The 12,506-nt window shown below is 49.5% G+C and overlaps 3 protein-coding genes across 5 annotated transcripts in view; all 3 read left to right on the forward strand.

Moving 5' to 3' along the window:
- Positions 1-28: 28 nt before the first annotated feature.
- dohh (deoxyhypusine hydroxylase/monooxygenase) lies at positions 29-2,598 on the forward strand. 2 transcript variants are annotated; one of them, XM_086088228.1, is made up of 6 exons: positions 29-176; positions 622-728; positions 875-1,042; positions 1,118-1,194; positions 1,881-2,136; positions 2,219-2,598. In XM_086088228.1, exons 2-6 carry the CDS (start codon positions 623-625, stop codon positions 2,527-2,529), a joined length of 918 nt encoding a protein of 305 aa, XP_085944354.1. In that variant the 5' UTR covers positions 29-176; position 622; the 3' UTR covers positions 2,530-2,598. The 2 variants fall into 2 exon arrangements, with proteins under 2 accessions (XP_085944354.1, XP_085944355.1); XM_086088229.1 differs by lacking the exon at positions 1,118-1,194.
- Positions 2,599-2,912: 314 nt separating this feature from the next.
- On the forward strand, positions 2,913-7,808 carry rsph4a (radial spoke head component 4A). Of its 2 annotated transcripts, none has more exons than XM_086088224.1 (7): positions 2,913-3,298; positions 4,273-4,498; positions 4,859-5,155; positions 5,268-5,717; positions 6,840-6,941; positions 7,056-7,173; positions 7,418-7,600. In XM_086088224.1, exons 1-7 carry the CDS (start codon positions 3,018-3,020, stop codon positions 7,450-7,452), a joined length of 1,509 nt encoding a protein of 502 aa, XP_085944350.1. In that variant the 5' UTR covers positions 2,913-3,017; the 3' UTR covers positions 7,453-7,600. The 2 variants fall into 2 exon arrangements, with proteins under 2 accessions (XP_085944350.1, XP_085944349.1); XM_086088223.1 differs by having other exon boundaries at positions 3,011-3,298; positions 6,840-6,981; positions 7,418-7,808.
- A 629-nt stretch (positions 7,809-8,437) lies between these two features.
- lonp1 (lon peptidase 1, mitochondrial) overlaps positions 8,438-12,506 on the forward strand; it is a 10,469-nt gene continuing 6,400 nt past the window's right edge. The window contains exons 1-10 of the mRNA XM_086088221.1: positions 8,438-8,994; positions 9,400-9,488; positions 9,575-9,694; positions 10,283-10,418; positions 10,532-10,645; positions 10,743-10,804; positions 10,878-11,007; positions 11,126-11,209; positions 11,289-11,357; positions 12,487-12,506. The exon at positions 12,487-12,506 is cut by the window's right edge and continues 132 nt beyond it. Coding sequence (XP_085944347.1) covers positions 8,482-8,994; positions 9,400-9,488; positions 9,575-9,694; positions 10,283-10,418; positions 10,532-10,645; positions 10,743-10,804; positions 10,878-11,007; positions 11,126-11,209; positions 11,289-11,357; positions 12,487-12,506 — 1,337 coding nt within the window. The 5' untranslated portion in view covers positions 8,438-8,481. The remainder of the gene's footprint in view (positions 8,995-9,399; positions 9,489-9,574; positions 9,695-10,282; positions 10,419-10,531; positions 10,646-10,742; positions 10,805-10,877; positions 11,008-11,125; positions 11,210-11,288; positions 11,358-12,486) is intronic.

Raw genomic sequence — 12,506 nt, forward strand, 5'->3', positions numbered from 1 at the left:
ACATTACTCGCTCCGCCTTTTTCACCTGACGTCACGCCTGACGTTTACGGAAGTCAACAAGCGTGCGAGCATTCGGCACAACACCGGCCAGTCAGTCTGTCACAGAACAGCAGAAGCAATGAACTCTTATTGACCTGCTTCTGCTCTACGAGCTGACGACTTTCTTTCATCGTCAGGTGCGCTCTTTCAAAAAAATAAAGTCTTGAATCGCCGGCTGCTGTGTTAAAAATGTTTCTTTAGGAAGCTAACCGTCGCTGTAGCTAGTGATGTAACGCCTGCCTGCTTGTAACGTGGCTAGCTAGCCTAGCTACCTTTAGCATGTGTATTTTGGATCGTACAACAAGAAGTGGTTCCCACATTACAAGTCGTTCGACACGTCAATATAAACTTTGCGAACAAATACCCACATTTTCCTTATAAGTAATTGGGGTAAATTATTTCTTTGATTTGATTCATTTTTGTTCCACATGTCTTTGTTATTTGTATGATGACTGATTTTTACTGCACGTACAGATTTTTGGATGCGGCAAAGGTTGTTTTCAAGTGCTTTACATGTTCATTTGAGGTGTGTGTTTTGTATAATGTGTGTGTGTGTGTGTGTGTGTGTGTGTGTGCGCGCAGGATGGCCAGTGTGGAGCACCTGGCTGCGGTGGGTTCTGTTCTGGTGGACCCCCGTCAGGACCTGACGCAGCGGTTCCGAGCTCTGTTCACCCTCAAGAACCTGGGAGGTACATTTCAAAACCAGGACAAACCTTTAGTAACCTCTGCCAAATGTACATTCCAACCAGAACATCTTCAAACTGTTAGTTCTTGAGTACGGTGTGATTTTTGTCTGACGTGTTTTATTCCGCGATCCTGCCGCGTTTCGATTTAGGCGCCGAGGCGGTGGAGTGGATCAGCAAAGCCTTCAGCGACGACTCGGCGCTGCTCAAGCACGAGCTGGCCTACTGCTTGGGTCAGATGCAGGACGCGCGCGCCATACCCGTCCTCAGCGCCGTACTCAAGGACACCCGACAGGAGCCCATGGTCCGGCACGAAGCGGGTGAGTGGCGGCCATTTTGCGAAGACTCCCAACGCGTGGGGTCAATTTAAGCCAAGGGTTTGCGTGCGACTGCAGGAGAAGCCCTGGGGGCCATCGGGGACGCTTCGGTTCTGGATCTGCTGAAGGCCTACAGCCAGGACCCCGTCATTGAGGTGCAAGGGATTGATAAAGTCTGCACACCCCTCTTCAAGTGCCAGACCTTTGTGATCTAAAAACCAAAAAAAAGGAGACCAAGAAAAACTATTTAGAAGGTTTTACATTATTATTGTGACCTTTAACCTGCACAACTCAATTGGGGGGGAGGGTTAAGGAGGTGAATGCTCAGAACAAACCAATCACATTCAAACTTTTGTTGAATGGAGCTCAGCACGCACATGACATCAACTGAATTTTATTTAATTTTTTAAAGCATCTTATTTCTAGCATGGCAATTTTACACACGCATAAAAAAAGCAAAAAAAATTGTTAAAAAAATATATTGGAAAAACATTACTTTTTCCTCAATAATAAACCTTTTTATACTTTTGAGGACATAAAAAACATGTTTATTTAAAAAAAAAAATGTTTTCACATTTTGTTTGGAAATAACGTATTCATTATTATTATATTTTTTTAATGCTTTTTTTTAGTACAATTTCTGACATTTTTTAATGAAAAAAAATATAGCTTGAGGAACAACAAGAAAAAAGGCGGGAAATGTCTTTGTTTCCCTCAGTTTGATGTTTTGACTGCGCATGACAAAAAGTCCGTCGGAGCCTTGTCCAAAAAGACACAAAAAGTCTCGGGTTTGAGTCGTCGGTTTCCTTCCGATACGAACTCCACGTTGACGTGCTTCCAGGTGGCCGAGACGTGCCAGCTGGCCGTGCGGCGTTTGGAGTGGCTCGAGAGCGGCGGCGACGACGACAAAGAGGCGGGCGACGTGGACGGGAACCCGTACAGCTCGGTGGACCCGGCGCCCCCCGCCGCCCGCCGGAACGTGTCGGAGCTGCGCGCCGCCCTGCTGGACGAGAGCCTGCCGCTCTTCGAACGCTACCGGGCCATGTTCGCGCTCAGGAACGTCGGCAGCCGCGACGCCGTCCTCGCCTTGGGGGACGGTGAGACGTCACGCCTTGAATGCGTTCGTTTCCGGCATTTTTCCTTCATTTGAGAATTGCTTCTTGACTTTGTGTTTTTCAGGCCTCCGGTGTTCGAGCGCACTCTTCCGCCACGAGATCGGCTACGTCCTGGGTCAGATGCAACACCCCGCCGCCGTCCCGGCCCTCCGCGCCGTTCTGGAACGCGGCGGCGAGAGCGCCATGGTGCGCCACGAGGCGGCCGAGGCCCTGGGCTCCATCGGCCGGGACGAGTGCCTGGCCCTGCTGCAGCGTTTCCGTGGCGACGGCGAGCGTGTGGTTAAGGAGAGCTGCCAAGTGGCCCTGGACATGCTGGACTACGAGAACAACCAACAGTTCCAGTACGCCGACACGCTCGCCAAACTGCAAGGATAAACAGCGGGGGGGGCTGCCAGTGCTTTGTGGATACAAATGATCAATTAAACAGGAATTTTATGAACACAATAGGTGTTTCTTTTCAATTTGATCTCAAGTAACAGTCTATACTTGGTTTTTGACTCGTGCTTGACTTGAGACGAGTTCATGATGTCGTTTTCTCGTCTTGTTTATGTTTTGTTTTGCTACGACACTACTTGTAGGTCTTGTCGCGATGCTTACTTTTTGACTTTGATTGGTCCTTAATTTTATTAACGTGCTTCTGATCCACTGGACTGCTCCCCAAATCAAATGTTGTAGGTTGATTGATGTCATTCCTGAAAAAGTTGACAAATGGGATTAGCTGCAGGCTTCTTGCAGCTTTTAGGCGACTTACATTTAAGACTTGTTTACTCTATTAGAAATTAAATAGAATTTTAGGAATTTTGAAGGAGCCCGGGAAGTGGCGAACCCTGTGTCGCGTGCCACCGATTTGTGTTTGCGTTTCCATGGCAACCGCCGCGGCTGTTGCGCGTGACGTGCACGTTTGCTTTGACTCGCTCGGCGCCTCCGCTCCAGTTTCGTTCGTGTCGTTCTTCTCGCGAGCGGCGGGAGACGGAAAGCGCCTTCAACTGTGCCGAAGAGGAAAAACTGCTCCCCACTTGAGTCCCGTCGAAGGTGAGAGAAGGAAGGAAGCCAAGATGGACGGAACTCAGCAGGTCAGCCTGCAGGTGGCCACTTCCTTCAAAGCTTTCCTCATGAAGAGCAGCAGCAAAAGCAACTTAAACCTGTGAGTTAACGCGCCATCTGTTGTTTTTGTTGATGCGCGTTTATTCCACAACTTCTCTCTTCGAGTTTTCCAAAGGCAACAAAGTGCGTGAGTGGTGGCTAGCACCAACTTTTATGTTGCTACGGTGGCCGAGAAAAATAGATTGCGCGAAGCGACAACGTTGTAGCGTATTAAAAGTTTTCTTCTAACACCTTAATTAACCTTTCGCGTTTCTGGTTGTTTGGCCTCTGTCTGCTACCGTCACGACAGTCAACGGCAAACAGTCTGACGTCATTATTTTACGTCCACTCGCTGGCAAGCATCGCTTGGGCCTTTTGGCCAAGAACAAGTGCACAGAAGTTACAGTTGGCACATAAGCCATACAAATATGAATTGTTCACAACTTAATAATGAATACACTTGAGTAAAAATGTTGGTCAAATGCTTCACACTTATTTCCTGCCTGATGAAATTCAAACTCAAAACTCTGAAGTTTGGCCTAATTTTAGTTAGTGTGGTCTCAAAAGTTGTTCACTTTATGTTCTTTGCGCCCCACTAGCCTAAACACGGCATTCTGATGAATATTGCGTTTGTGGAATATGAATAAAGCAGCAAAACCCGCCTGTGTTGATCCATCTCGGCGGCAGCCATTTTGCCACTTGCTGCCGACTGAAAGTGACATCACAGTTTCTCAGGTAACGGCCAATCACAGCTCACCTATTTCCTGAGATTGGTCATGCGACATTCACAAGCCGAGAGCCATGATTGGTCATGACCTGAACCCTGAGCAACTGTGATGTTGTTTTCGGTCAAAATGGCCGCCCCTGAGATGAATTCCACAAGCGCAGTATTCCTCGCAATGTCATGTTTAGCCTGGTCGGGTGCAAAGAACATTGTGTAAAGAATATTTTTGAATCGGCGTCTGTATTCAACCCATATTACCGGATGTGGCGGGGCATCGCCTCCCCCCCTCGCCCCGTCCCACAATTTGTCAGGTACGACCACCTTTCTCGGCTGCTGATGCGCGTGATCGAGGAGCGTCCTCACGACGTGGTGGACGTGATGGAGGACCTGAGTCACGACGTGAAGCTGCGTCTGTACGAGGACACGCAGAGCAGCCTCCAGGACCTTCAGCAGACCACCGCCGCCGAGGAGCTGGCCGAGCAGCAGAAGGTTCTCTTTGTCAGGCCCGAGGACGCCCCCGAGCACGAGTTTGAGCTGGTACGATCGGGGGGGCATCACGACTTTGCCAATATGCGGAATTTGGGGGGAACCAATTCTATTTTAATGCCGGAAAAAAAGATCACCACCTCATTACTTAGTTTTTGTGGTCAGGCCGAAGCAATTCAAACATTACTCTGGCGCCCTCTTGTGGCGTCCTGATGCCAACAAGCTATGTAGAAGCGAGCTGAGGAGTTTCATTTCACACTTTTGCCTCATTGGGAACACGTAGATAGTAAGAAAAAAAGAGTGTACGAGAACATTGGCTTAAAGGATATGGAATCAATGCTGAGGCGTCTTTTTTTTTTTTTTCGGCGCGAAAGGTGCCGACTGGCGATTGTGTGACTTTTTGCTTGTCAGGAATCGGCCCTCCCCAACGTGAGCGAGATCGCGTACTTCCTGGAGCAGGCGGGCGTCGGCCTGGGCCGCGAGGAGATGCAGCGGGTCTTCCTGGCCCTCAAGCAGCTGGTGTCGTCCTACACCATGCAGCGCTGCCGCCTGTGGGGCAAAATCCTGGGCATCGAGCGCAGCTACATCATCGCCGAGGCCGAGTTCGCCGAGGGCGAGGAGGAGGACGAGGAGGGCACCGAGGAGGTGGCCGACGAGGAGGCGCGGGAGGTGGACGCCAAGGAGAAAGCCGAGCGCGAGATGAACGATGTAAACCAACAACACTGGATTTCTTTTAGCACCCTTTTTCTTTCCTCTTTGCCATATGGGTCCAGATGTTGATGAAAGGTGAATAACAATGATGTCTTTTTCACGCGTCCAGATGGACCCCCTCCCCCAGTCGACGTACAAAGCCCCCCCCGTGGTTCCCAAGGAGGCCAAAGGAACCGGAGCCAACAAGTTCGTGTACTTCGTGTGCAACGAGGCGGGCCTGCCGTGGTCCAAGCTGCCGTCGGTCACGCCGGCCCAGATCACGGTGGCCCGCCAGATCCGCAAGTTCTTCACGGGCCGGCTGGACGCGCCCATCGTCAGCTACCCGCCCTTCCCGGGCAACGAGGCCAACTACCTGCGGGCGCAGATCGCCCGCATCTCGGCCGGCACGCAGATCAGCCCGCAGGGTTTCTACCAGGCCATCGAGGAGGAAGGCGCCGAGGAGGAGGGCTCCTCCGAGGACGGCATCGAGGAGAACCCCGAGTTCGAGGGCGTCCCCGTCGGCGAGCTGGTCGACTCCTTGTCCTCGTGGGTGCATCACACGCAGCACATCCTGCAGCAGGTGGCGCTCGATTTCGTGCAAACTCTCAGAGGTCTTCATTTCCAAATGGAGAGTGTCTTATAAATTCACTCTTATTATTATTACGATTATTGATAATGTCATGATCAGGGGGTGTCGGCCGATTAAATTTTTTCATCCCTATGAACTCATTCAAACCCCAAAACGTATAAATACGGGTTTTTTCTAGAGCATACAGAAGGCTTTGATGCAGCTTCTGACCCGAAGAGGTCATTTAAAGCAATGGTAGTTATTACAAAAACGGCCAGCAGGTGGCAGCAGAGTATAAGTGATCAACCAGGGCCATGTTGCAAAAAAGCTCTTTTACTCACATTTCTAAATAGATTTGTCAGTAATGATGAAACTTATATTCTAATGCTAATTGCTGCAAAACAGAAATAAATATACTTTTCTTCCTGATGAAAGAAGAGACTCTAATGTTTCTTTTGGTAGGTTCCGTGTTTTGATAGCAAAAGAACACAATATTCTGTGGGCCTTGCAAAATCAGTCCAAATCCAGTAAAACAGCCGGGAGCGAAGGGGGTTGCTTCCGTCAAAATGGCTGCCAGTCAATGAGTTAATCACATGACTTCCATAGTTAACTCATGATTAATTACAAATTTTATATCTGTTCTAAAAAAAAATTACTTTTCAAAAATTTTAACTAATAGAAATATGGCTGCATCTTTTAGTCATTGATGCAGTCATTTCATAATAATTCTTAAAATTGAGTTTAAATTAAAAATATGTACTGCACTGTAAAAAAACAAGTGTGATATTTATTTGTGTTGATCATTTTTCTGCCACGAGATGGCATCATTGCATTTTAAGACATTGGTGACAGCTCTGTGCATTTTTCTTTTCATATTAAGAGCGATCATCTTTAACATGAAGTAACTTGTGAAATTCTGCACATTTTGAAAATTGATCAAATACAACTTGATTAGCAGTAATACTATGAAATGCATTACTGACAAATGTTGGAATTCCCACACGACAGGCTTTCCAAGTAAAGGCCGCTCATTAATCGTGCGTTGGAGAAATGAGTGGCGTTAAAGGAACTTGACATGAAGGCAATCCTTTTGACAGCCTTCGTTTCCACGCGATCTGGTCTGAAATGTTTTAGGGCCGCTGCACGTGGGTCAACTTGGCGGTGAAAACGGAAGACGAGTCCAACGAGGAAGAGGGCGAGGAGATCGAGGAGGACCCCGACGAACCCGAGCCCGAGGTGGGACCCCCGCTGCTCACGCCGCTCTCCCAGGACGCAGGTCGGCCGACCCCTCTCGCTCGTGGCCGCGGGGGGCGACGGGAACCTTTCCTCACCTTGCGCTTATCCCGGCAGAAATCTTCGAGACGGTTCCGTGGAGCTCCAGCCTGTCGTCCACGCTCACCTCCCAGCACGCCATCGCCATCATGCGCTCCAACTGCTGGCCGGGGGCGTGCGCCTACGCTTACGCAAAGTAAGTTCAACTGAGGTGGCATCAATCAACATCAGATCAAGTTCGAAGTCAAGAAAATCCCAAGTGGTCGTTGGACTCGAGTCAAGTCATGTGACCCCCCCCCCCCCCCCCCCCCCTGCGAGCCTGATTCCCCGCCCTGGGCGGCGCGGCCCGGCCAGCGTCGGCCCCCGGGGCCCCGTCCGGCGGGGGGGAAAAGGCAGGAAGGGGAAGGCGGGCCTCATTTCCCGGACGTGTTTCTATGCAGGAAGTTCGAGAACATCTACGTGGGCTGGGGACTGAAGTACCCGGGCGACGGCTACAGCCCCCTCCTCCCGCCGCCGCCCGAGAACGAGTACCCGAGCGCTCCCGAGATCACCGAGGACGTGGACCCCACCGTGGAGGAGGAGCAGGCCCTGCAGGACGCGCTGGACGAGAAGCAGGCGGCCGAGGAGGCCGAGGAGGGCGACTCGGACGAGGAGCAGGATGAGGAGGACGACTGAGGCCCTCGCGCCAAACCGACGCCGTCGCCGAGTTCGGAGGAGAAAGCAGCCGAAGGACACGAGAATGAACAAGAATTCAATGATTATATAATTGTTATACGCTACAAATGTTTGTATGTCAGTGTGAAACTAATAAAGTAAACAACGTGTATTGAAGGAAGCATTGCAAAAGAAAACATTAATCATTTGAAATATTTATTATTTATGTAAATATGCTCACTGTTGTTACATAGATTACAGTCCACATGAAACAACCAAAATATTTGTAATCTAAATATTAATACAAATGGTTTGATCTTAGATAGCATTACACAGTGCTCCATCTAAAACATAACATTTATTCAGCCTGCTTGTGTTATGCCTCACATGAATTAAGACATAAATTAAACACACATACAACCTAAAATATGTCAACTGTTATCATAAGGCAGACTTATTAACGAGACTAATTTCAATGCAATACATAAATAAATTCATCCAAATGTCATTACTGTTTTGTGTATCACAACTCAAGTAGTTCATTAATGCAACGGCCTTTGTTTTACTTCGAAGTCGTGTTACAAAACGCAGAATCTGCTGGAAACGTCGCATGAATTCGTGGCAAGAATGTTTGTGTAAAACCACACAAACAAGGATTGGGTGTAATTGAGTTAGAATAACACATGCAGGGTTAGAAACACAACAGTACTGTAAATCTAATTCTCAATAAAGATTATGACCCCAAAAAAGAATCATTTTTGCTTGTCGCGCGTTCCCAACGACAACCGTGACGTCATCAAGCGTCGACGGAAAAAGACGCCACACGCGCCGTAGAAAGCTCCAGAGAAACATGGCGGCGTGCGTGAAGATGATAAGGGCAGCTGGACTTTTCCACAGAAGCGCAGCTCACTTTGTCAGGCTCACGCCGCCCGGGTGCTTCAGATTCGGCTTACACCGGGCCGACGCACCGGGCCCGGGCGGGTTCCGTTCGGTTAGCTTGTATAAGAGCGGCGGCTCGCTTCACGCCTCCAACTTGACGGCAGGATGTCGTCGCTGGATGCGCGTGACCGGCGTCCGTTCCGGACTCTTCTCGCCATCGCCCTGCTGGCACCGAGCCTTCGGGAACCGGGCGAGCGGTGCCGGCTTCCCCGGTGAGGACGGCGCGGAGAGCGGCGGCGGCGGCGGCGACTCGGGAGGAGAGGACTCCGGCGGCGGCGGCGGCGGCGGGGACGGAGGAGCGGCGTACGCTGGACCTCAGATGACGGCGCTGACCCCCATGATGGTGCCGGAAGTGTTCCCCAATGTGCCGCTGATCGCCGTGAGCAGGAACCCGGTGTTCCCTCGATTCATCAAGATCATCGAGGTGAGCAGGAGGATGATGTCATGTTTCAAGGACGGCGTGATGCAATGTTTCTTTGCCAACTGCGTGTCAACATGGAAAGAGGAGAGAAACTTTCGGGCGTCGCTTTTCAAGGAGACGTCAGAGCATTTAGGCAAAATTTCACATTAAACATTATTTTTAACGTATCCAATTTTGAGCTAAAGGTTATCAGTGTCAGTGACGTAAGTTGTGAAGTTGAATTTTGTTGACAAAAGTAATACATTACCACTGCATTGCGATATCTTACTGCTGAGAAACTCCTGAAGTGAGTTGAGGAGCTTCGTTTAGATAAAAGTAGTGCATTGCCGCCAACTTGTGGATTTCTGTCGACAATTGTAAACCTTTTTGGATGGTCTGCAATTGTGATTGGCGATGTGCTCCCGTCAGGTGAAAAACAAAAACCTGATGGAGCTGCTAAGGAGGAAGGTGCGACTGGCGCAGCCCTATGCCGGAGTCTTCCTCAAGAAAGACGACAAGTACGTCCCATGTCGTAAACGGTCCCGTCCTCGGCACCGGTGCCGCTGACCCGTGTTTGACCCAAATGCGTGTGCGTGGGTCGCAGCAACGAGTCTGACGTGGTGGAGTCCCTGGATGCCGTCTACGCCACGGGGACCTTCGTGCAAATCCACGAGATGCAGGACCTCGGGGACAAGCTGAGGATGATCGTCATGGGCCACCGCAGGTCCGAAGACACGCTTGACATAACATATTGTTTACAAACGTGTCGTTATACAAAAGGACATTTTCACAAATAATTCTTTATGAACACAATCGCTCATTAACTTACTAACATTGTTGGCAAACTTTTGTTTAAAGCAATCGCTCATAGACCTGAATTTGTTTACAAATATACAATTGGTCATAAACTTCCAATTGTTTAAAAGCATGTTTGCAAAGAGGCAATTTTCACAAACTGTGTTGTTGACAAACACAAGTATTTATAAATGTTTGTACAAACATAATTGTTTACAAGAATACGATTGCTTACAAACGTGTCATTGTTTCCAAAAAGGCGATTTAGAAAATTGTTTACAAACGCAACTGGTAATAAACAAAATGGGGTTTACAATCGTTTTTATGAAACATACTTGTTTGCAAGAATAGTCAGTAAATGTTTGCATCATACAATTCATAAATAGAATTGTTTACAAATGGAAATGCAATTGCATACAAAACAACGTTTACAAATGCAATTGATCCATACGATTCTTCACAATTCTCAAATTTGTCATTTGTCACCTTGGCTAACGAGCCACATGCTGCTTCACAGGGTCCGCATCACCAGGCGTCTGGAGGTGGAGCCTGAAGACGAGGAGGAGACTGCGGCGGCGGTCGAATCGCACGGCAAAGCCGCGTCGGAGCGCAAGGCCAAGCGCGGTCGACGGGACGAGCAGATGGAGGACAAAGTGGGTCCGCGCGCGCGCGCACGTGCGAGCGCACGTGCGAGCGCTTCTGACGTTTTCCGTCCTCGCTGATGTCGCTCGTGTTTCTTTTAATTTGCGCTTTCGGGGCCGTCCAGATTGCCCAAGCAGACCTGATGCCCGAACTGCGGCCTCTGCCCTCGTCCGACGTCCTCATGGTGGAGGTGGACAACGTCCTGCACGAGAATTTCACCGTCAGCGAGGAAGTCAAGGTGCACGCGCGCGCGCACAAAAAAAAAAAAGATCATGTAAACAATCACTTGTTTGTTTTTCGGCAAAATTCGAGTCTCGTATTTATTTTCTCTGCAGGCGCTGACGGCCGAGATCGTCAAAACCATCCGTGACATCATCGCGCTCAATCCGCTCTACCGGTTTGCTCTTGGCTTTGTGTGCGTGTTCTTTTTTTGTTGGGTTGTGTTGATGTTGTGCGTGTGTGCGCTTCAGGGAGTCGGTTCTGCAGATGATGCAGGCGGGCCAGCGTGTGGTGGACAATCCCATCTACCTGAGCGACATGGGCGCCGCCCTAACGGGCGCCGAGTCGCACGAGCTGCAGGACGTCCTGGAGGAAACCAACGTGAGCGCCGACGACAACGGCGATGCAAATCCCCGCCGGCGCTTCACCATCGCGTCGTATCGTGATTTTCCGATGGTTCCGCGGCGTGATTTTGTGCCGCTTTTGTGTGTGCGTGCAGATCCCCAAGCGTTTGTACAAAGCGCTGTCGCTGCTCAAGAAGGAGTTTGAGCTGAGCAAGTTGCAGCAGCGTTTGGGCCGAGAGGTGAGCGAGCGCCTGCAGAGCAAACCGGGTTTTCTTCGCGCCAAAGTTCTCCACGTTTGTTGTCTGTCACCCCGGACAGGTGGAGGAGAAGATCAAGCAGACGCACAGGAAGTACCTGCTGCAGGAGCAACTCAAGATTATCAAGAAGGTGACAGACGAGACCAGGTTTTCACCCGCACGCAAGTTCCGCTTTTCACACCGTTGCTCATTCGCCATGAAAACTAATTCTTTGAAATGACAAGAAAGAACTTTCACAAATTCAACTCCTCTTTCCGCACCCTTTTTGGAGTCAATTTAAGAATCGCATTGAGGATATTGTATGAAAATTCCACTTAAACATTTAGAATTGCATGTTTGCCATTTTAGAAAATCACAATCATTTGACATATTTGTCCTTTGCTTCCACATTTCTCATGCGACCGTCATTCAAGATGTTCAGGCCTCATAGTTAGAATTTGCTTTTTTCCCACAATCAAACAAATTTCATCCCAAATGATTACACAGATGGCAAATTCAGGTCCAGGAAGTAAAAACCCGGCCACAGGTTGGCATTAGCCCCTGATGCTAGCTAGCTCCCTAGCAGGGTAATTGAACACCATTGAAGCTAGCTAGCTAGCTCCCTAGCAGAGTAATTGAACACCATTGGAGCTAGCTAGCTAGCTCCCTAGCAGGGTAATTGAACACCATTGGAGCTAGCTAGCTAGCTCCCTAGCAGGGTAATTGAACACCATTGGAGCTAGCTAGCTAGCTCCCTAGCAGGGTAATTGAACACCATTGGAGCTAGCTAGCTAGCTCCCTAGCAGGGTAATTGAGCACCATTGGAGCTAGCTAGCTAGCTGCCTAGCCAGCTCCCATGGTGCTTGTTTACCTGCTAGCTCCAAGGGTGTTCAATTACCCTGCTAGGGAGCTAGCTAGCATCAGGGGCTAATGCCAAACTGTGGCCGGGTTTTTACTTTCTGGACCTGGACTTGCCAGCTTTGCAACTGAATGGACACATTTGACAAATGTCCTTTGGTCAGCTGCCGAGTGGTCAACTTTGATCTGATTTTATGTTATTTCACGCGGCACGAGCGTCCATTTCATGGAATGAAGCCAAGTTAATGACTTTGGGGAAATTATCCTCGCTGAGGACTTTGACCCGGTCCGTCAAAGCGGAACTCGTACACCGACAGCCTCACTTGGATCATCGCCTCTCCGAGGAGAAGCGGCAGTAGAACAGGCCTAAATTCCGATCCGAGGCGGGGGCGAGCGTTTGATGCGTAGGAATGTGCGTGCAGGAGTTGGGTTTGGAGAAGGA

Source organism: Leptonotus elevatus, chromosome 11, assembly GCF_054856555.1.
Source record: "Leptonotus elevatus isolate MCC_2025b chromosome 11, RoL_Lele_1.0, whole genome shotgun sequence".
NCBI lineage: Eukaryota > Metazoa > Chordata > Actinopteri > Syngnathiformes > Syngnathidae > Leptonotus > Leptonotus elevatus.